This window comes from Nerophis ophidion, linkage group LG07 (genome assembly GCF_033978795.1).
Source record: "Nerophis ophidion isolate RoL-2023_Sa linkage group LG07, RoL_Noph_v1.0, whole genome shotgun sequence".
NCBI classification, from domain to species: domain Eukaryota; kingdom Metazoa; phylum Chordata; class Actinopteri; order Syngnathiformes; family Syngnathidae; genus Nerophis; species Nerophis ophidion.
Window position 1 is genome coordinate 20,178,677 of NC_084617.1, and position 24,559 is coordinate 20,203,235.

General features: G+C 41.0%; 1 protein-coding gene across 1 annotated transcript; it reads left to right on the forward strand.

Moving 5' to 3' along the window:
• Positions 1-1,530: 1,530 nt before the first annotated feature.
• Positions 1,531-24,164, forward strand: kmt5c (lysine methyltransferase 5C). The gene is made up of 9 exons (XM_061905599.1): positions 1,531-2,232; positions 2,689-2,821; positions 7,935-8,100; positions 11,360-11,469; positions 11,562-11,725; positions 13,335-13,354; positions 13,543-13,679; positions 13,778-13,935; positions 15,546-24,164. The coding sequence occupies exons 2-9, from the start codon at positions 2,709-2,711 to the stop codon at positions 21,026-21,028; spliced, it is 6,351 nt and encodes a 2,116-aa protein (XP_061761583.1). The 5' UTR covers positions 1,531-2,232; positions 2,689-2,708; the 3' UTR covers positions 21,029-24,164.
• The last annotated feature ends 395 nt before the right edge of the window (positions 24,165-24,559 follow it).

Below are 24,559 nucleotides of genomic sequence, written 5' to 3' on the forward strand. Positions count from 1 at the left end.
ACATGTTACAGTTAACATTTTACCATGCTAACAATAGTATGACAGCTTTTTAAGCATATTTAGGATGTATACACTTAAGTGTCATATATTTTTGTATTTAACTCATGCTAACTGTAAACATGCTATTGTTAACATAATACCGTTGGCATGTTAGCTTTTTTAGTTAATTTTGCTCATACCGTATTTGCTTGAATTGCCGCCAGGGCGCTAATTCATTTAAAACCTCTTCTCACTTTCGCTTAAAAATTTGAGTGTGATGTAAGCTTGGACCTTAAATCCTACTGAATATCTCTTAATCTTCTTCCCTGTATGCGATTTCAAATTACCGGTATTGAAATCAGCCTCCATTTTAAAAATGATGACAGGGGAAGTATCACTCGTGACGTCACGAGTTTGACCAGGCGGTAATACTAAGCATGCAATAATTATTTTGCGAGGCGCGTTTGACCCGGCAGTAATTCAAGGCAGGCGCATACTATAAGCCCTGCGGCAATTCAAGGAAATACGTTTTTTTTTTTACTTGATGCTATCTAACAGGTGCGCTAACTTAGCATTTAAGTTCGGCTTTGGCTCTTCAGCATTCACACAAAATATCTACCGAAATTGCATTTTGTAGCTCTCTAAAAAAAATATTTTTATCGTACTGGTTTTAACAGTGAAAACTACCAAATTCGGCCCCTGAATCCTCTGACTAGTCAGTCTGTGGCCCTAAGTGGAAAATGTTTAGGCACCCCTGTTCTAAATACCTCGCCGAGTGCACTACAAACATGTTTCTTTATGGCATGTGTGGTCTGGCGTTCACGCTAAAGAAACATGGTAAAACTCTGTTTCCCTGTGCAAACAACAAGGCTATTTCTCCCCCTAACACTACTTCATTGGGGTTATGCACTGTCATGTTATTTGACCTTACATTGTATTTGAATAGATTAAAAAGTTTACATGTTGCGAATATAAATGTCACAACATTATTCAAATGGATTTGTTGTAGATACAAGTGGATTAAATATTCACAGCGGTACATCACAGCAGTGATGTACCCCCGAAATTTTTTTTAATTCAAGTACCCCCTAATCAGAGCGAAGCATTTTTGGTTGAAAAAAAAAGAGATAACGAAGTAAAATACAGCACTATGTCATCAGTTTCTGATTTATTAAATTGTATAACAGTGCCAAATATTGTTCATTTGTAGTGGTCTTTCTTGAACTATTTGGAAAAAAAAGATATAAAAATAACTAAACATCTTGTTGAAAAATAAACAAGTGATTCAATTATAAGTAAAGATTTCTACACATAGAAGTGATCAACTTAAAGTGCCCTCTTTGGGGATTGTAATAGAGATCCATCTGGATTCATGAACTTAATTCTAAACATTTCTTCACAAAAAAGAAATCTTTAACATCAATATTTATGGAACATGTCCACAAAAAAAATGTAGCTGTCAACACTGAATATTGCATTGTTGCATTTTTTTTCACAGTTTATGAACTTACATTCATATTTTGTTTAAGTATTATTCAATAAATATATGAAGAATTTTTGAATTGTTGCTATTTTTTAGAATCTTTTTAAATAATCTCACGAACCCCTTGGCATACCTTCAAGTACCCACAGGGGTACGTACCCCCATTTGAGAACCACTGCTCTGAGACATAAAGCTCATCTCTAACAGTAGCTCATTTAGTAAGGAGGCACGTGATTGGTCAAAAAACGTGTGTTGTTGCCAAAAGGAGGAATTATCTATGAGAAACACGACCACTTCGGCATTCTTAATGCCCCGCCTCTTAAATCATGTCAACCAATCCCAGCGGCTCATATTCAAACGGCATTAGTTTGGCCAGATAGACCTAGAAACCAACAAATCACGTGTCAAATGGGCGTGTCCAATGCCATAGTTCGGTTGCGCTTCACGGGGCTGATCAACTTTTACTACCCGAGACGAAGCCTTGTTTTAAGTGGCTAGTTAGCTCGGCCCAAATAACAACATTTGAAAAGTGTTTTTCAACACAGCTGACTTTTTCGTTCCATATTTGTATTCCAAACTCGGGGGTGGTCCGCATTTGCTGGCGTTGCAGTACATTCCTGAAGTGACGCAGGGAGTACGTAATCTGCGGAGAGGGCGGAAAGATAGCTACTAGCTAGCTGGCTAGCCTGCTAGGCTAACTGCCCGGGCTAGCAGCTTGGATCTCGCTCTTCCCCTGACTCCACTTTTCGTTGACCAGACAAGACTCCCAGGTAGGTTTTTGCAAAGTCCCGTCGACGCCCCGCTTGCGTGCGCGCCACCGCACGCATTATCTCTGCGTTGTTGACAACAGCGCTGAGGTGATGCGGGAATGTTAGCCGCTGACCCGCAGCTGCTCTGCCGAGAAGCTAGCCAACAACAAGATGACGTGCTAGGCTAAAGCGCGGTTCTCGACAACATCAACTCTTTGCACACTTTATTTACCTGCAGGCTGTTAATGTGGTGCATGACGAAACAAGTGCAGGAAAAACTGCTGTTATGAAGTCCGCGGGGGGGTGTATTTACCCATCAATATATTTGCATACAGATTTGTTGTGCATAGATTCGAGTCATCACTATACTAAAAGTAAATGTTTCCTGAATATTATGCAGCGTCTACATTGCAGACATAGCCACACAACTCAGTGTTATTTTGGCCGTGTGTAACCTTTGACCCCTTGCTGTTGCAGCATGCTGATGGTGGGAGGCGATGGACTGCTGCACTAGAATGAGTGTGAAGGAGCTGTGTGACACAGATGACCTGGCCACCAGTCTGGTGCTGGACCCTCTTTTGGGCTTCAGCACCCACAAAATGAACGTCAGGTAATCAATCACTTCAGCTTACATCTCTTGTAAGCACAATACCAATGGGCGCAATTTTGCACATTTAGCAAATTTAATGTCAAATCGAATGTTCATTGGATTCATTACTATACAGTGTACATCCACGACTATACTACTACAACTTGGTTTACTATTTATGAAATATAATAATGTAGGGTTACCTGGAACTTGAAATAGGCCACCCGGCCTGAATCCATACTTCCCTCGCCAAACACCTTCGTTTCCCAACCCTCACGCTTGGATAAATAGGCCTTGATGCCATCTACGCAGTGTTGGTAGACTCTGTTGCTGTTAGATTGCGTCCAAATTTGCAAAGTGCTTGAGATTGGTGAAATGCTTACAACACTTCCACACACAAGAAAAAGCACAAATGCAACATCTTTTATTGATGTGATGTTTGCATACATATCAAGTATTTTGACCGGCTTTTTACAGTGAAAGCTGAGAACTAAGTTGCAGTTGCAAACTATTCGTTTGGGAGCCATTTTTATGCAAATTCAGCTACCCAATGGGCAATTGGACTAGAACAGCGATTCTTAACCTTGTTGGGGGTACCGAACCCCACCAGTTTTATATGCGCATTCACCGAACCCTTCTTTACTGAAAAATAAAATGTTTTTTTTTTCAAATTCAAGAAAAAGTAATGTTTTTTTACTGATGCACAAAATTAACCGTGATTGAACATCACCTTGTTCAAAGAACAAAATTAACACAGTGCATGAACTCACAACAAATTACACACCTTACACACATTACCATGACTTGATTAACGTGGACCCCGACTTAAACAGGTTGAAAAACTTATTCGGGTGTTACCATTTAGTGGTCAATTGTACGGAATATGTACTGTACTGTTTCATACAATGTATTCTCTTCCTTTGCAATCTGCTAGTAAAAGTTTCAATCGATCAATCAATCAAACCGGCAAATCAGATGGAAAATTAGAGGGAACATTGTTTGGGGGTATCCATAATACGCCGATAGGAAGAAGTTTTTATTTACATGATGAGTCGGATGTTTCTTTACCTTTGTGGCGGAGGCTCCGCTGAACCCCTGAGGCGGACTCACCGAACCCCTAGGGTTCGATCGAACCCAAGTTAAGAACCACTGGACTAGAACATTTGTCAAAGTAGACATATCATTTGGGGTTTCTTGTTTTAATCCAAAACAATATTATGCATACAAAAATATATGCATGTTCTATTCTATTCATTAATATTTTGTTCGTTAGTTTTACTTTGATTCACTTTTGTAGTTCATTTTTCAGACTTGTTTTTTTTTTCATTTTTAGTGTACACATGTACAATTGTGTATTGACATTTTTATTATGCCCTAATTTTTTTGCCATTGTATTTATACTTTTTGTATTCTAAGTGGGCTTCACGGTGGAAGAGGGGTTAGTGCATGTGCCTCACAATACGAAGGTCCTGAGTAGTCTGGGGTTCAATCCCGGGCTCGGGATCTTTCTGTGTGGAGTTTGCATGTCCTCCCCGTGAATGCGTGGGTTCCCTCCGGGTACTCCGGCTTCCAAAGACATGCACCTGGGGATAGGTTGATTGGCAACACTAATTTGGCCCTAGTGTGTGAATGTGAGTGTGAATGTTGTCTGTCTATCTGTGTTGGCCCTGCGATGAGGTGGCGACTTGTCCAGGGTGTACTCCGCCTTCAGCCCGATTGTAGCTGAGATAGGCACCAGCGCCCCCCGCGACCCCAAAGGGAATAAGCGGTAGAAAATCGATGGATGGATGGTATTGTTAAGTACATCCATCCATCCATTTTCTACCGCTTGTCTCTTTTGGGGTCGCGGGGCGTGCTGGAGCCAATCTCAACTACATTCGGGCGGAAGGTGGGGTACAACCTGGACAAGTCGCCACTTCATCACAGGGCCAACACAGACACATCATCCACACTAACATTCACACACTTGGGCCAATTTGGTGTTGCTATTTGTGCTTGTTTGCTTCAAAGTTCTTTAGATATGGCACCGCATTATGGAATGTTTATAATTAAAACACAACAAAATTATAGGCAATATTTCAGAATGCACTGATAGAGTAATATTTGTGTACATTTTACTTATTCTGATCGACATCTTATAACTGCTGCCATTGGTTGTTTGCTTGAACTATAATAACAGGGCAGTTTTTTTTAAACGGCTTTAAAAAGGCATAAATACCATCTCTTAAGAAATGCTGCAAGATGAACAACAAAATTCAAAAGACACAAAAAAACACAAACTTAAAAAAGAAGTGCATCAGAGAAATGCTGTAATTTGCAAACAATACGGACATTTGACAGGCTACCAGGTCAGCTATGCTGACTGTAGCAACGTCAACCGGTTGCTCTATAATAATGTAAATTATTACAACCAAAACAAAAACAATTTTTTTTGTTTTAGCTTACTTGGCATCTTGCTCGTGTCTTTAAAGAGGAATATCCCTCTGGTCTGGCACCCCTGTAGCATGGCTAACACCTGTTATGTTTTGTGAACTTCCAGCATTTTTGTCATGCATGTGTTTTTATGTTTTTTTTGTGTGTTTTTGGCATTCGCAGATAGTAAATAGATATTACAGTAGTAATCTTTTTTTGCAGTTGTTAGTAGAGATCGATCGGGTCTATATTTGGCATTTTGACGTGTATCGATAGCTGCTTTTTTATTGTATTAATTTTAACCGCAGATACAACATATGATACCAGTTTATTGTATAGTAATAACTACTGCTCAAGCTCCTGTCCATTTACAATGCATGAGAAAAGTTACCCACATTTTTTTCTTTCTTTTTTTTTTTTTTTTTTAGGTCATTTACAAATTAAAAAATCTCTCATTGTCAATAACTCTCCCCAAGTATGTTTTGATATCTGACAGGGTATTTATTTGAGTTTGTGAGAATTCCTCCCAGGTCTGCTCAGCTGCGCTCACGCCACGCCCCCTCCTAGGTTTCCTACTGCAGTGCTGGTCGCCTACAGTACACCTCTGTTTACCTGAAATCCAGTTTCTGGCTTTCCTCCTTAGTCCCGTTTTGTTTGTTTTAGCGACTGCAGCAGTCAAGTTGCGCGACAAGCCTCAGTCTGCAACAATCGCAGCATTTAAAGGAGCACAATCCGTGATTCAGTCAAGTAACGTGCAAGAGATGGATGACAGGAATTATATCTGGCAAAAATCCAGACTTTGTGTAACTATCTTGACGAATAGTAGATTATTATATAAGTAAGGAGCAGGCAGCCGCTCATACATTCTCATACTTTCTGTAACATCCAGGAAGAAATGTTGTCAGCCAGCTTAAATAAATAAGCTATAACATCCATAAACTATGTGAAAGAGCCCAGAATTGTTTTTATGTAAATGTTTGCAATACTTCAGGTTTCCTTACAAGCAAACCTTACAATGTATCAAAGCCATAAACTGCTATAAAACTGTAACATTTGGAGTAGATGGCAACTTACTGTGATGTAGAGAAATCCCATATTTTTACAGTTTTTCCCAGGAGATTTCCCATATTTTGAAATGCATAGGAGCTTTCCCATATTTTGAAATGCAAATGTTGATGCTACTCTTAGAAACACGTAACTAAGGTGTTTGTGAAATCCGTTGTTGTTTAGTGTTAAAATATCCACATTAGCGCCGCATAAAACATCGCTACTGGTCTGATTTTTCCTAAAAAAAATGTTGAAACAACTTTAAGAGGAACTGCACTTCTTTTGGAATTTTGCCTATCGTTCACCATTCTTTCGAGAGACAATTCTAACTTGTAATAATTACTTTTTCTCTGAGGCTAGATATGCAGCAAATGGTAGCAATCCATTCTGCCTCTAAATCATTTTGAAAAAGCACCCAAAAAACATAAAAAATGCTTCATTTACATTCTGTAACCTGTATAATAACCAAGCTGTAGCGACATTGTTATTGTAAGAGCAAACCCTGAGGAACTCTTTCATTTATTTATTTTTCATCGTAGTAACACATCGCCTTGGGACGGCATGCTATGGCATTAGCTGCATTAGCCATAAGCTAGTTACAACAAGTGACAAACTAGCTACTGCGTCAATAGCTGAATAATGGTTTTCGAGTTTGTAATACACAACACAATGCGATAGGTTACCAATCTGTACTGACTGAAAAACATTAACAATCATATTACAGTATCTGTAAAGTATTAGCCCACATTTCGTCTTTTGTTTTTACACAGCTAGTCCGACAGTGTGTGTAGTTGTAAGCATGATGAGCTGCGTCTATTATGATCAATATTAAAATGACTCACTCGATGTACAGTTGTCTGTTTGGGTCCATTTGGCCTGGGAAGTTTTTTCCTGTTATTTTGGGTAAGCGCGCCATTTAGCTCGGCTCCAAATTCTGCACTTGCAGCATCAAGTCACGCCGACCTCACACTCTTTGCTTTTGTCTGCTCTAACGTGCCACCCTCTGTGCTCGCTTCTATTAGCAGCATTTCATTCTCTGTATATTCAGCTTAAAAAATATTAGGTTGTGAATCCTCATCTGTCCAGAAATAGTTGTCTTCATTGTCTGTTACCAAGTGTGCCAAGTGTGCTGCTATGGAAACGGAAAAAAATAAATGTGTTGGAAAAAAGTTCCGGCAATGCTTAAAAGACCAAAATACGGTAAATATTGTACATATTGTTTTGAATGTGTGTGTTACTACATTATATATATACTTAAAGTGTATATGGAACAGGTTGATGGAGGGTTTGAAGTTGTTTTAGAAGACTACAATGATGACTCCCATCAGCCACATTTTGAAAGCTTTTTTTAAAAATCATCTTTATAAACCTACATAAAAACAATACATGTGTGTTCTTGTCTCTCATAATGGTCGTGAACGCTTACAAAAATGTTCAGTTCCCCTTTAAAGCCTTGTCCAGCTATTTACTGTGGTATAATATTCATGTTTGAATAACTTTTGCTGCAAATTATATCTGCTCCAAATATCCGTTATCGCCTCATTGACAACAATAATTGGAATCGGCTATGAAAAAGCCACATTGGTTGGTCTCTAGTTTTGATCATCATCTTGTGCGGGATGCAGATTTAATGCTTTGTGTCGCAAATGTATTTATTTTATTTCTTTCTGTTCAGCCCACCTCCGGAAGTGCGGCGCTGGGGTAACCTGAAAGAGACACTGCTGCGGTTCCAACGCACGCATGACTTCCAGGCCACGTTTGAGGCGCTGACGGTGGGTGAGCTGGCCGGCGACTACTTCAACGCTTTGGGAGGCCATCGTCAGGAACTGCTGAGACAACATGTGCGTTCTCACGTTTCCTTCTCTTCTCACAAAAAAGCCTGCGGTGGTCTGTTTATTTGTACATGCTTTGTTTTCTCATCACATATAGTGCAAACTCAGCAGTATCTAATTTGAAAGGAAAACAAAAAGCAAAATGAAGAGATTTTTTTTTCTTTTTTTTAGCTTTTTGTGGAAACTTTCAATATGTAATTGTGCTAAAACAAACTTTTTTAAAACTTATGCAGGAAGTAATGCTTATCAAAGATGAACTTGAGATTTATTTAACACTTACATGACAATTAATTATGTTAAAATGTATCATAACATTTACTCGTAGCGGAAGCGTGTCGAAACCTTTCCACTGAGACACACTGAAAAATAAAAGCACGCGTAGGCCGTTTTCATAATTTAAATTTTTTAAACAAAAGCAATATGTATTGTAACTCATAGAGCTTGCCTTCAGTTTTTGTCCCGGAGACCCAAAAGTCTTAAAAAATAAGTCTTACTATTTTTTTACTTTTAATGCCTATAGGTCTGTCGATCAACTTCAGATCTGTTCGTTGACAGTTTTTTTTTTGTTTATTTCTCTTTTTTTTTTAACAGGAAAAACACAAACTGTGCAATATTTGCACCAAAAATGTACAAAGTGTAATAATTTATGTGAAATGATTACAGCCTTACATAGGTATTAGTAGAAATTATTTTTGGTTTATTATGAATTTTTTTTTAGCTATGAATATTTAAAAAAAAATCAGACTAAAGGTCTCAGGGATCCAAAAGCCTCCCACTCATGATTAGGGATGTACACTGAATACCGGTTATTTTTGGTACAAGTTCCGAATTGGGTTGGTCCAAGAAGACTATTAAAATTGTCCTGAAATGATACAACTATCAATACTTTTTTTATACCAGCTGGCCGTAATGATTATGACACGCGCTCACTGTCACATTCATTCAGGTGCCGCTGCAGAGTTTACCGCGGAGGAAATTAGGATCATAGATTTATGCGCCAATGGAATCGCAGAGGGAATCAATGCTCACTAAAAACAGAATCTAAATGCAGAAAGTCATGGAAATTGGCGTAATGTGAATGAGATGCTGTCATTAGTTACACTTCCGTTACCCCTAGAAATGCGCAAAACCTAATTATCGCAATAATAAATTGGTAATAGAAACACTCATGTTTCGAAAAACCTCTCAAATATTGGTAAAACCTTTTGGCGCTCATGAGGTGTTTTTTGAAACGTTTCGATATGAAAATGTTTTGCAAAAGCATGATAGAAACACTTTTTTCGTGTTTTGAGATCTTTTTAACACCGAACCAGTGGGGCACCAATGCAGGACAACAACTCTTGGCTTCCAATCCGTCGGCCGGGGAGAGTTAAAAGGTAAAGTTCCAACGATAGTCACACACACAAACGAAGTGTTGTGAAATTATCCTCTGCATTTGACCCATCCTCATGTTCACCCCCTGGGAGGTGAGGGGAGCAGTGAGCAGCAGCGGTGGCTGCGCTCGGGAATCATTTTGGTGATTTAACCCCCAATTCCAACCCTTAATGGTGAGTGCCAAGCAGGGAGGAAATGGGTCCCACTCTTATAGTCTTTGGTATGACTCAGCCGGGGTTTCTCACGACCATCCAGTCTGAGGGTGGACACTCTAACCACAAGGCCGTTGAGCGAGGCGGCATCGCCGCACTGGGCCGTGTTGCGGGTTTCTTTCCAGGAACAGAGGCCGGCTCGTAGAGACCCACATGGCCAAACAATTTCAAGGGGGCGGTAAGGACATTGCCTTTGAGCGATCAGCCGCTGGATTCATTTTCTATCAATATCACGTCAACGGCGGTGGCTGCAATATCTTCCTCAAAGCAGAGTCTTGTGGGATGAAATTTTATGAAAATTACGGCTCAAGACGCGAAACACCTTTAATGCAAACATCTACAAATCACAATGTACCTTGTTGATATTTTTGAAATATCACTTTTTTTAGCGAAAAACTACAATGGAAGCGCAGCTATTGAGAGCAGAAGGGGAAATCATGTTTACGGGGACCGTGTACTTGACACTTACCTCCATGGAGCCTGACCAGCTCAGAGCCAGCACTGTAGCTGGCTGCCCTGCATCATTCTCGGGCCATCCCTGTGCCTGCCTCCTCGACACGCGGCCACCTCACACTACCAAACTCATTACAAAATACAGAGCCCAACAGTTCCCAAATAACTTGTATGTGTCAGGTGATATGTTTATTTTGCAAATTTCATGACTACGTGTCATCCAAAAGCTGTGGGGAAAAGAATGTTGCTATTACTGTTAATGCTGTAATGTTATGGACGCGACAACTGATCTTCTTTGGTGAGTTCATAACTTGACAGCTTCTACTATAGTTTTAGCGTCAGTGTTGAAATAATAACTGATGCATGTTTAGATGTGCTTTATTTTACTTGAAAGCATTTAAACTCTAATTTATTGGTACATTGTTATATTTAGCTTTTTCTCAATTAGGTAACTTTTTTGTTACTTAAAATTATAATAAAATGTTGAAGTAATCACTAGTTTATTTTTTGGGGCCATAATTGCCCTGCCCTATGTTCTGATAATCAGCTTGAAATAATCACAAATAAGGAAGCAATACTAATAAAAAATAATAAAGCAAACAAAAATTGTAATAAGAGTGCATTTTTCCACATCTATATTTACACCACTTTGATATATTACCAATAAGAGTACAGATGAATACCGGTATCCTTACTCATAAGTGTTAAAAATAAGTAATTTAACTATATAATTTTTACTTTTAATGCCTAAGTCTCTAAAGTACCTTCCAATATAATACACCAGTTTGGCTTTTATTCCACTTACAAACATTTTTGTAATATTATATTGAAAATGTGCTGCTGGCCGTTAAATGAGTTGCGAGCAGCAAATGTACGCACTTGAGACAACCCTTCTGGAGCGTATTGTCCCTTAGTTTAATTCTATTGCCATTATTATTTTCAAAATTAACCATGTGTGTCTAAAAGGACAGAAAATAAAACCTCTCATTCAAACATGATTTCTTTTGTGACCTACAGCACAAAGCTCAGTTAGATATATATTCAACTAAACGGCATATTTTCGCCTACATTAGTTTGAGTAATTACTTCCTTTATCTTCAAAACGAAACAAAATCTTCTGGAAATCAAGTGTCCCTGCCTACTTAATTTTTATTTGTGTGCCGCCTTGTAGAAAAAGATTGGGCATCCTTGGTGAACCCGACTAATTATGTTGACGTTCTAAATTACAGGTGTATCGCTACTTGGGTGCCTTTCTGCTGGACAGTGGCGTCAAGATCGAGTCATGTGACAGATATTCCTCAGAGACCAACGGAGCCAAGATCACGTCCACCAGACACTGGTACAGCCCTCCCACCCCACTAAGTTTTATGAGCGCCAAAGTGACCAAAGGTGTGTTTAGAATTTAACACTGCATGTGTTGTCGCCGGGCAGGTTTGTTGGCGAGCGGGTAGAGGTCCTCCTGGGCTGCATAGCTGAGCTGAGCCCGGCCGACAGCGCCGTGCTAAGGGCGGGGGTCAACGACTTCAGCGTGATGTACTCCACGCGCAAACGTTGTGCTCAGCTGTGGCTTGGCCCCGCCGCCTTCATCAACCACGGTGAGTTGTTTTGGCTTATTACTGTACAGAAATGTCAGCAACATTGTAAACTTTGCATATTTTAACACATTAACATCTATTTTTTATTTAAATAGTCCTGCACTACATGTCATTCTCTTCTTGCTTACCCTTCTTTGTTTTCTATGGCAAACCTTGAGCTGCAACACAGTCTTTTAACAGCGCCCTCTGCAGGCTGCTGCAATGTAGTGCAGTTATAATTCATGGCTTGAAGGGGAACTGCACTTTAAAAAATAAAACATGTTGCCTATCATTCATTCACAATCTTTGTGAGACAAGCACACATGTTTTTCTTTTGTTTATGCATCCTAACTCGCGAATAAAAGCTAGAAAGAGTCTGTCTATAAAGTGATCTAAAAAATCCAATTGCCTCCGTTTTATGTACATGCCGTGGGTATATAAGTTATATAGTAACATTCATAATAACATGTAATTTTTACGTATTTTGCTAATTTTAATCATATGTCGGCGTATTCATTTTTCAGACACATCACATGTTTACTTTTCTCTTTAACAACACTACTAATTATGGCAGGCTTCCAGCGTGACAACAAGGATTACTTTGGGACAAATAATGATCAGCCTGAATTGAAAGAGGATGAGCTACAAGTTTTAGCAGCTGTGTGCTAAACAGATCCAGCTTTAGTGAAACACTAGGCATAATGTAACGGTATTGTTAGCTGCTTAACAAGAAGTATAAACTATGAACATAACAAAACAGCACTTACTGTACAATGTCTGCTCTCACTGGGATGCCGACTGATTAGATTGTTTATATTTTCACATTTAGATAGTAAATTAACCATAATCCTCACAAAGGTTTAAAAAAGAAAAGTTTCCGCAAACGAGTGTATTTCTGTGTCTTTCTCACAAACACCGGTATGTGTTCGACGTCAAAGTGTACCAACTTCTATTTTACGGCCACATCCTTCTACTATCCAGGTGAGAGGCATGATTTATAATCTATAATCAACTTTTACCAACAAAGAGGCCATGCAGTAGCTCACCGGCTCAATATGTCAATATAGCAGTATATGCTAGTTAGCTTTCTATGATCACGGCGCCACTAAACATAGATTGTTTGCATTAGCACTTATCGTAAAAATATTGGTACAACTTGGTTATTATTCAGGTCACAAGATATAAATGGAGTTTTGTTGGCGTTTTTTAGATGATTTAAGAGGGCTTTGTGGGTGGAATAGTCTACTCCCATTAGCTGCATTGTTAGCCACCGTGTTCTTGCTGTATATTATAAATTAGAATACATATAAAAAAAGAAAAACGTGTTCTTGGTGTACATAAGAATATTGAATGATAGGCAAAAAAGCACTTCCCTTCTAATTATAACTTTATTCACAGGAATATTTCCATGATCACAGTCAACGATTTCAAACAATCATGAGTCAGTAAATACATTATGTACATGCAGTAACAATCTGTTTTCTAAAATGCTTCTAAAATTCTTTGGACTTCCGATGCTGACAAGATATTTAAAAAAAGTATAAGGATGAACCACATCAGCCTATCAAATGATTTGCTAAATTCTTTGGTTTTGAATTAATCTCATCTTTTCTTTGCTCCCTGCTGGCAGACTGCAAGCCAAACTGCAAGGTAAGTAAATATTTGCTGATCACATTTTCATTAATGATTAATGACCAGAGGGATGTGTGACAAATATTTTCAGTGTCAATTGACTCAATTTCATTGATGTTTCACTGTTTTATTGTCTGTTGCTTCCTACTTTCTCTTCTTGTGGTCCCTGGGGGTCCGCTTACCTTCTGTCTCTTTTCCCCGCCCAGTTTGTCCCTGGTGAGAAAAACGGAGCTTGTGTGGAGGTGATTCGACCCATCTCACCCGGGGAGGAGATCACGTGTTACTACGGTGCCAGCTTTTTCGGGGAGGGCAATGAAATGTGTGAATGCTGCACCTGCGAGAGGTGGGCTAGCCACATTTTTACTCGACAGTCTTTTAAACCAAAGACTTCAAACAATCTGTTGGTTGTTGGATTGTTGCTTCATGTGAACTCTTCTCCAGGAAAGGGGAGGGTCACTTCAAACACAAAGGGAAGAAGCCCGAATGTGAGGAAACAAAGGACCCCCTGGGCCAGAAGTACCGCCTCCGAGAGCGATACCTCCGCCATCACCGAGAGAAGGGCCACCTAACCAGGCCTATTATTGCATCATTACACTCAGGTATACTTTGAGCGCTTATCCCTTAAATACTCTGTTGTTTACATATTTGCTGTGTTGAATAAAAATGTGGTGGCTCGTATGGCTGTAGAAGTGGAACCTCAACTTAAAGCATGATTTGTTCTGCGACCGTGCTCCTAACTCGTGACATTCATATCTCAAAGCAGCCCCGCCCGGAAATGATTTCAAATCAATTTCATTGGTTTTTGGCCCTCCCATAACAGCACATATACCTTTTTCAAAAGTTTGAAAATGAGAACAATGGAATATACTGAAAACGGTAGTTTTATGGAATAATGTTCTCCTACTCGTTTTCATTGAGGGCCACATCGCAGTTATGACTGTTATTCGCCTCATGATATTATTACGCAATTACCTAAGCATTTGAATTTTTTTTTTTTTACCTACACTTAGTTGCAAATAGATCACATTTACAGTGGTTTTTAAAGTATATAGTTGTAATTTTAAAAAACAGTATTACTGTAAATGGAAAAACAGTACCATAGTTTTTTTTACAGCAAAAATATTGCAGTAATGCGCTGTAAAACCTCCTTAAATTTTACGTTCAACTAGCAGCTCAGTAACCATAATTTTACTGTAATATTGTTGTTTTTGCGACGCAGAATTTGATGGATAACTTGCATATATCTAAGTATATATTTTAACAAAAAATGTTTGGAGTGTATGATATTTTTATATATTTTTTTACTATTAAATTAATTTTAAATTTGAAAAGATTTCTTGTATTTTTTTATTTCAAAATGGAAAGAACGAATACATGAATTGATGCCTGTTATTTGAAGGCTTTCGCAGGCCATATAAAATGATGTGACGGGCAAAATCTGACCCTTAGACCCTGAATTTGACACCATTCTTCCACTGTGTTTACCTTGTAGAACAGACTAATGTGGTGTCTTTTTCGGACATTGTAATTTTCCGTCCAGTGCGTGTTTTATCCGCTTATCATAAGCGCTTTGTTTTTGTTGCGAACTTCTGTTGTCAAATCACGTGTTTGAGTGAATGACCGGAGAAGTTGACAACACACAACAAGCCATGTGTTTGTCTGTGTGCCAAATGCTCGACAAACCAGTTTGAGTCAGGACTGGACAGAACAAATTGAAATACGTCAAATAGCATCTGTAGCTTTTCAACATTTTTATGAATATTTGTCTGTTGTTTGGGCGCGTGTGGAAGCATACCACAGTGTTTCTTGTGATATACAGTATAGTGACGTAATGGCGAGGCTGATTCTCCTAGGCTGTTAACAGGACACATTTTTAGTGGTTTGTTTTTCTGATTTGGTCAACAAGTTCCTCTCCAGCGCACTAACTATTTTTAGTTTCGATGGTTTTGTTTTTTGTGTAAACAAAACAGGAACAACATGTAAACTCTTTACTGCTCAGACGGCACAACCATGTCACAAATACTACTTCAGCCGATGGTATAAATCCTGGTAACTCAAGGTATTCTTGCGACTTAAAGCATGTCAATAGGCTGACAGACAGCTCCTAAGTCGAAATATTTGTAAATTGAGGTACCACTATATTTAAAATTATTTGTTGCAAAGGCTGTCTCTTATAATCGCTTCATCTATTGTTGTCTCTCCCTCCTAGCTATCCCCTCGAGGAATTCCTTTACCCATCAAATGAGAAAAAATGCCCTCAAGAACAGAAAACTGACACAAACTAAGAAGTGGATGCGACAGCAGCACATACGCTCCTCTAATCTCTGCAGTACCAGGAACCAGCGGCGGACATTTCCTCTTCTGTCGCAGTGTGTCATAAGGGACCTGAGGATCAGAGTTCGGCGCCACACGCTGGACTTTTTGCTCATCTGTAAGAATCCAAAAAGCAGAGAGAGAGCCCTTTTGCACCAACTGGAGGTAGTGCAGCCAAAACCAAGCCCAACCAGCAGCAGTCTAAAGTGTTTGGCTCTCGGTCCCTCCAAGCCACTTCAGAAGAAGAAGGGAAAGGCTGTCCCCTTAAGGAGCTCTTCCCGAGCTAAAAGCACGGATCAGGTCACACTCGGACATCAAACCGCGCCCAGTAACTCAGCTTGCCAACCTGTTGACTCAAACCAAAACTCCAGTACTGTAAAGCAGGACACGGTGGAACAAGCAGACCCTGAAATGAAGACTAACAGTAAGCCTGGCATCGCCACTACCAGTCACATCATCACCGACAGTTTTAAGACACCTGCAGGCAATCCATTAGTATCACTCAAGCAATACCTTTCCGTCCGCCTAACAAGGGTATCAGTGCCTCGCAGAAAAGAGGCTACAAAGCGCTTTGAAGACAAGGACCTCAGAGAAGAGCTGAGAGGAAGGATGAGGCAGTACCAGGGCCTCAGACCGCTCCCAGCATCCAAAGCTCAGCCGAAGCAAGAACCGCCGCCAAGCGCCTGCACCGCCGAAGGCAACCGAGGAGTGCGGGAGATGTTTTTCAAAGCGGTTGATAAAGTCAACGTACGCAAGCGACACAGTGGCGAGATGGCAGATGATTCATCCCCGTGCAAGGGAAGCGAGAAAAACAAGGTCATCAAAATCCAGACGGTGTCTGAAGAAAAAACATGCAAACGGCAGCAAGTGGACAGAAGTGCAGAACACAATGAAAAGAGAAAGACCGTCTCTGCTGCTGAAAAAGTGGACAGTGCAGAACACAATGAAAAGAGAAAGACCGTCGCTGCTGCTGAAAAAGAGGACAGAAGTGCAGAACACAATGAAAAGAGAAAGACTGTCGCTGCTGCTGAAAAAGACAGAAGTGCAGAACACAATGAAAAGAGAAAGACTGTCGCTGCTGCTGAAAAAGAGGACAGAAGTGCAGAACACAATGAAAAGAGAAAGACTGTCGCTGCTGCTGAAAAAGTGGACAGAAGTGCAGAACACAATGAAAAGAGAAAGACCGTCGCTGCTGCTGAAAAAGTGGACAGAAGTGCAGAACACAATGAAAAGAGAAAGACCGTCACTGCTGCTGAAAAAGAGGACAGAAGTGCAGAACACAATGAAAAGAGAAAGACCGTCACTGCTGCTGAAAAAGTGGACAGAAGTGCAGAAAAGAGAAAGACCGTCGCTGCTGATGAAAAAGAGGACAGAAGTGCAGAACACGAGGAGAGAAAGACCATCTCTGCTGCTGAAAAAGAAGACAGAAGCGCAGAACACAACAATAAGAGAAAGATTATCTCCACTACTGAAAAAGAGGAAATAAGAGCAGAACAAAACGAGAGGAGAAAGACCATCTCTGCTGCTGAAAAAGAGGAAAGAAATGCAGAACACAACGAAAAGAGACAGGCGGTCTCTTCTGCTGAAAAAGACAGGAAATCTGCGTGTAAAAAAGTGTCCAATGGAAAAACTACCAGGCAAAATAACTTGAGAGATGATAAAGTTGAGGAAGCACACGACGCACCTGTTTCACAGCAGACTGTTTGTACGCTAAACCAGCAAGCAGGAAACAAACCTGTTAACCATATCATCATAAAGACGGCAAAGGTTCTATTGTCTGATATTTTAAAAAAAGGAAAACCCAAGCAATTACAGGGGGATAGTTCGGCCTCGCCCCCCAGAAAAATACTAAACCATGCAGGCAGACGCAGCATTAGGAGGCGGCGGCGGCGGAAGAGCAGATGGTTGAAAAGAAAAGTTGAACAAAAGCTGGGGGCAGACTCCAGCAGTGCAGACACTGGGTTAGTCGACTCTAGCCAAGATGGCGCACAAAGTCTGTCGGCAAACCAGCACAGAATCCTCTGCACCTCCCGCCTGGACCCACTACCTCCTGAGTCGCACATTTCAGCAAACAGCCTTCAGCCTCACGCCAATCCTCAGGCGCACATGCAGTCCAACATACCTCTGAAGAAACGGACATTCCGCAGCTCCGTAGAGCCAGAACAAAGTGTGACTTTAGCTCCAGATGGAGCCCAAAAAGTAGACTCTGCATTAGACGCAAACAAAAGGCAAGACCCGAGCCGGGTTATAGAACATAAGAGCAGTACTAAACGAGGCAGAAAAATGAAACTGAGAGCAAAAATGCAGAGGTTTAAGTGTCGAAGGGTCACAAGACAAAATTACAACAGTAGAGTGCTTCGGCCGAGAAGTCCTGAAGCCCAGCAAACGAAAGTTCACAAGTTAAAATCAGAGAAGCGATGTGAGAAGGACAACGCTCCCCATCAAGAGTCTGTTAACCTTGACGGAAACAACCAAACCGAGGAAGCTAATAATCCCGAAAAGAGCTCCCCAGCAGAAGCCAAGATGGAACCCCTCAAACAAAGCGATCTGGAGGAAAAAAAGCCGGAACTTAATTTTAGGATTCGTTTCAAGCGGAGGAAAGGGAAAGTCTGGGAAATGCAGAATGACGGATTAGGAAACATGACCTTGAAAAGTGAAAAGAGGGAAGATTTGGACAACGATCCACTCAAAGCCATCATGGATTCCGTGTCAGTGTTAAGTATGGAGATGCAGGCGGCTCAAGCTCATGTGCAGGCCAGCAAAAAGTCCAAGAACCGACTGCTGCGCCTAAAGAAAAGGGGTGAGAGAAGAAGCGAGAGGAAGAATGTCTCTACTGTGGCAAAATCAGAGCAGGGCTCTGAGGACAAACTCCAAGACGGTAAGGAGACACCTGATGAAGAGATTCTCTCAGCAGCCAATGAGCTGCCAGAAAAAACCCAGATTGAGACATCATCAGCTGTTGTGCAGGAAACTAAATTTGAAGATCGATTCACAAAAAATTGTTGCTTGTTTGAAAGTGGGACACAACAGAAACTAGAGTCCAATATAGATGTGAATGGTGTTTCTTTGCCTGTTCTTAAGCTTCGGAGAAAGATCGAGGGCATCTGGGAGGTGGAAGACACAGACGAGGAGACAAGCTTGCCTGAAGTTAAAATAGAGGCCAAAGTTAAGAGGGAGTTCAGAGGTCATCTTTTGGCCAAGCAAAACAAAGGATTGCTTGATTTAAGCAAGTCGAGAGAAGAGCTCCTGTCTGCTCAAAAGAATTTAAACAGTAACCCATCGCCCCAAAAACCAGAAGCACCACAGTTGTCTTTGTCTCTGTCCCCGCTGTCCTTGTCTTCCCCGCTGAATGTTAACCCCGACATCGCATCGCCGGATGTCATTCCTGAAAGAACAGACGTGAACAGCGGTGGAAAGAAGCAGCGACACAAAATGAAGTGTGGAACCGTAGAGACGTCAACAAGTTGCCTCAGTCAATCCCTCCAGCAGATTGACAACAGCCTCTCCAAGCTGTCCGAGGGTTTGTGTTCTTCTCAGATTTTGGAGAAAACTGCTGCCTTTTCCAGCATTCCCAATCCCCTCATCGAGCCCCCTTCCCAGTCTCCTCCATTCCAGACGGCAGACAACATGCTTTCAGGCGAGCCCTCTTTCCCAAACTGCTGTGATGACCTTCTGGACTTCCAGTGTCTCAACTTTGAGGGCTATTATCAGCCACAGAACATTCTGCCGTCATCTCCATCCGACCTGTGTTCACTTGATCCACCCACAGACCCCTTCAGCAGCCCCCTTTCACATAGCCCCGCCGACACATGGACCACTGAGACGCCCTACCTTGGCCCCCCGAGTCCAGGAAATAACTTCACCGGCGAAGATCTGCAGTTCTTCCCCAGTCTATTGTCATCCAAAAATGATCCAGTTTCTTTGGACTGTGAAGCAAAGGACTTCTCTAAAGACCGAAACACGCCCCAAACTAGCTTCAGTTTTTCCTCCCTAAACCCGGAGCTTGCAGCAAAAGACCGAACTCTAAATAAAAACCCAGGAATCCGCGTGTCCAAAGAAGACTCAAAAAGTAATTCCTCCTCAGCTGGAGGCAAGCCACGCCTGTCAAGCACATCTGCCACTCCGTCTCAAAATCCTCTTCCTCTTTCAGTTCAACACAGTCTCAACATAAAGCCTAGCAGCAGCCAATCAAGAACAACCTCTAGCCTCAAAACACAGGGACCCTTCCATCGCATGAGCATTCCTAACAAGTCCCAGACTTTCCCGAGTTGCCAGACTAATGCAGTCCGAGGTGTTTCTCAGAGTAGCCTGACCAGATCCATCCCAGTCCCAATGGCAAACAAATTCCTAAATCCGCAACGCTTAGCTGTAAAGAACCCTAACCCCCCTGACAATCCGTTCACCTTCCACGAGAAACCCTCCACAGTCATTCAAAGGGTCGTCAAGTTTCAGGGAGGGAACCAGAGCCAGAACTTGTATAGCGCGCCTCCCAAAGACCATGTGGCTGCTGGCGGCCATCCTGATTTGTCTAAAACATTCAGTGCAAAGTCGGGAGAGAGTGAGAGGACTGACCAGAGTCAACATAAAGGCTCCTTCGATTACTCTAGCAACCCCAGCAGGCCTGGTGCTCATTTAAACAAACATCAGCCGCTCAATAGGAATAGAATGTCCTCTGACAAACACGAAGATACAAATGTGGCATACAAGAACTTTTCCACATTGCCACGACCTTTCGTCTTCCCCAGTAAAGACGGGTATTCCTCCCCGCAGGACAAGAGTTCCAGACACGATAGAGCCACTCCCCTGGTTTCGGACAAGAACCAGCCGTGTTACACTCAGCAGGACCCTTTTGACTTTACTTTTGGGTCGTCGTTGTCTCCAATGCCTCATCACAGCAGCTCTCAAATGGTCCACGATACACCTCCGGGTACGCCAGCGCCAGCAAACAAGAGTCACACATCAGCTTCCTTCCCTCACAACTCCCAAGGCCCCCCTTACGTCCTCAACTTCAGTGGAGACCATTCATTGACGCTGGGTCTCAGGGACGGGTCTGAAGGCTACCCAGGACTCGGCCCAACAAACTACACCTACCACTGCCTGATGGAACCTTCCGGCACACAAGGGCGGCTGGTCCTGGAGCCGTGCGGGTCTCAGCCATCCAACCCGTCTTCCTTTTCCCTGGGTGGGTTTTCAGGACACAAAAGTGGGCCGGATGAACATTTTAAGAGGGACGGGCACCATCCGAACCAGCCGGGTGATCACCAGGACATGCCACACTATGGACCAACATCTCATTCTATGGGTTCCACCAAACCTAAGAGAGTGAGGTTAGTCGTGACAGACGGCACTGTGGATTTGGATCTCCAATATTCTGACTGATTCACATCTGCTGGAGTCACTGGAGATGATTTTGTAAAGTTTTTTCTAAATTATATTTTGATGGATTTGTGTATAGATTTGTCGATGTTGAAGATTGGCAGACGAAGAGAACGTGTGGACGATATCTGCAACCACACTTTGGACGTTACGTGTTGACAACACGTTAGCCTCGCCGCGGTGATCCGAGAGCTGCTGGCTTTTTTTGTTTTTTTAAAAAGGCAGCTTTGTGCCTCCGTATTTCCTAATCCGACTTTTTCCAAACGGTCTACCGTTGATTTTATAGCCACAATAATCTTTTTTCTCACTTTGTTTGTACGTGTGAGTGTGTGGTAGTAGCGAGCTAACGTGTACGGGTGAGTGGGCTTGCGTCGACAAGCACTCACAGCGGACCCCTTGGACCGAGAAGCTTAAAGCTGCTGTATGTCCCCGACTCAACGGTTAGCATGGGTTACCAATAGAATATACTTTACAAATACACACCTACATTAATGTGGGCCAAATAAAATGACTGTCAATCGGCTTTCTTGCGCAAGCGCAGAAGAGGTCTTCGAGAATGAACCGATTTAAAAAGTATGCAGAAATTGTCCGGAACGCACCGCCAATCAGTATCGTGATAGAGTACGTAGTGGGCCAGGTCACAAAAGGCGATCCCCTTCTGGCTGATACTCTTTTTGTTCTTGGTCCCTTGGCTAGCAGCTAACTGTATACGTCCATACACATTGAGGAGCCCCCTAAGTTATTAAACATCCAAATACATTTCTTAAGTAGTATTATCACTGGAGGACGAGGTTGAACATGTTAAAACACTGACTAAAACAAGCAGATAAGAAGGTACACGTATATGGCCCAAATAATCTGGATAATTTTCATCGATATTGAAATCAGGGTTTTTAATCCCGATTATTCATTTGTTTGGTTAAACATAGTATTTCCCACGGGTCAGCAATCTATATGTGGTGGGGTTGTGAAATCATGTAATTATGTAATGAAAGTCGTATATAAAGGCTAAAGAAATATTTAATTGTTGATTTAAGTGCGAACATTACTGATTTTTATATAGTATTTCTACGGGGTCATACGCTTCATTATTTGGACATTCATTTGACCTAATCATACATTTGATCATTTGTAATGTGAAATGTGGATATTAAAGTAAAGGTTCTTGACATTCTTAGGGCCCATTTTTTTCCATTAGAGTGATCTTTGGCCTACTCAAATATTACCATTGAATAAGTAATCTTACTCTTGATTTTATTTATTCTGGAATCATTTCTAACCTACTTACAGTTTAACATGTCAAATGAAATGCAACTTTATTTACAAAGATTATTATCTAGGTTAAGTCAGGCTGATTACAAAAATAAATCCTAATCAAATGTACTGTAAAAGAAGGGATTAAGAAAAACTGATGAAAAATAAATGTACATCGTACATAAGACGCAGTCCTAAATACATTCTAACTTAGACTTAGGCTTCCTTTTTATTGTCATTCAAATTTGAACTTTACAGTACAGGCAAGAACAACATTTTGTTGCATTAGCTCATGGTAGTGCAGGATAAAAAAAGAATAAGGTGCAGATATAAATAAATAGATTACTGTACAGATAAATATATTGCACTTTGGCATATGCATCAACATTTATGGATGTATGTTATATTGTCTTTATATTCCAGCGAGTTAATTCATTTTTGGGGGGAATTGAAGGGCTTATTATGATGCGTTCAAGAATTTTTCGGCCTGAGGGAAGAAGCTGTTACAGAACCTGGAGGCTGCTTCGGAGGCTGCGGAACCTCTTTCTAAAGTCAAGCAGTGAAAACTAATGATTAATAATAATATATTTGTTAAATAAAAGTGCAAATGAAAAAACAGCTTCACCACTTAAGTCATCATTTTTAATTATGGGTGAATTTAATATCAACTTTATAGTTTTATGTTTTAGATGTACTGATTGTACTTGCATGACAGAGTTTCTGGACTTCAATTCTTGCATTCCTTGGATTCATGCGCAGATGCATGGGGTGCATGAATTCCAATGGGGGTCAGGTCTTGCCAGAACACCGGCGAAAAATGTTGGAAAGATAGCTAGCCGTTAGTGGTAGTAGTGTGACTCCAAGAAGAATCGATTAATTGTGCATCCCCACAAGAAGGCATGCTAATCGCTAAGCTAGCCACTAAATTAGCTATAAACAGAAGAAATACATGCTCGGTAAAGTTTAAAACGTGTAAACGGAAGCACGTTACAGCAGAAAGTCAGCAGTTATTAGCAGGAAATATACAAGTAGATTGGGTGGGCGTGGCTTACATGGTCGGACCAGGAAAAGGGCGGGGCATATTGCTGCTCCTTTCAACCAGGGCCCTTCAAGGGAGCCACCTGTCCGTTACATACAGCAGCTTTAATGCAAACTTACATTTTAAAGTATGATAAGAAAATCCTTCCATTGATGAGGTAAAATAAACGCAAGTTACTTTTCTAAACTTCTTTTTGCACTTCAAGGGTTACATGTACAGTGTTCTGTTGATTTCTACCACCAACCCCCCGGCCACGGTGTCATGTGATAGCTGTTTTTTTTTTTGGGAACAAATCCCGGCTGGGATGATTGTTTTTATTTCCGAGGTCCGCGCTGTACACGCGAGGCTCGCACACTGTAAAGCAAACGTCCGCGTCCGCAACGCAAGTCCCGACCTGCGGGCGTGGACGCAGGGAGCGTGCAAGGTGTTCGTACCAGAGTTGAAACGGTGACAATCTTTTCTGCTTTTCTCATAAATCACGGCATCTTTTCTCCCCTTCTTGGGCCCAAACATCGAGTGTCATCGGTGTTGATATCTCCGCCTTATACGACAACCATAACTGTACTTATTTATTTCAATCTCCTCATCCTTGTGGAAATGGTGCTTTAACGTAATTTATACTTCACATTGATTCTTGGAAAGGATGAGATGTTTTTAAGCTTATTTAATGGGACAAAAATATTGAACTGAATAAATATATAGTATATACTCATATTTAATTTCTCATCCACTTTTTCTGTTGTAAATCTTTAGCTTTTTTTCCCTACAAACTGACTTGTTAGTCTTAGGTTTGCTGTAGAAATGTACAAATGTAGCTTGTAACATTAAAGACTCTTTTTTTTTCTAGTCGGTCTCTTCAACTCATTTCCACATGTAATATCAACATTTTAGCAGCCATTCCAGCTTCAAAACAACAATATGAAAAAGACGCCTCGTGGTGGCCTCGTTTTTGGCGCCCCCTAGGGGTTGTGATTCAAATATCGTGTAAGTCATGCAAGCATACAGGACATGTAAACCAGGGGTGTCCAAACTTGATCAACTTTTGGTCCGTCGATATAAGATTAAAAAAAAGTGCCATTTTTGTCAATGAAAGCCACATTTTTGGGGGCAAAAACAGAAAAAATATAAGTGTAATATTTGATGTGAAATAGGAGACATTTATAGATCAATATACAGGGGTGTCCATTACGTTGATTAAGTAGCCATCATAAATCCTCACTATGACGTCACTTGATTGACAT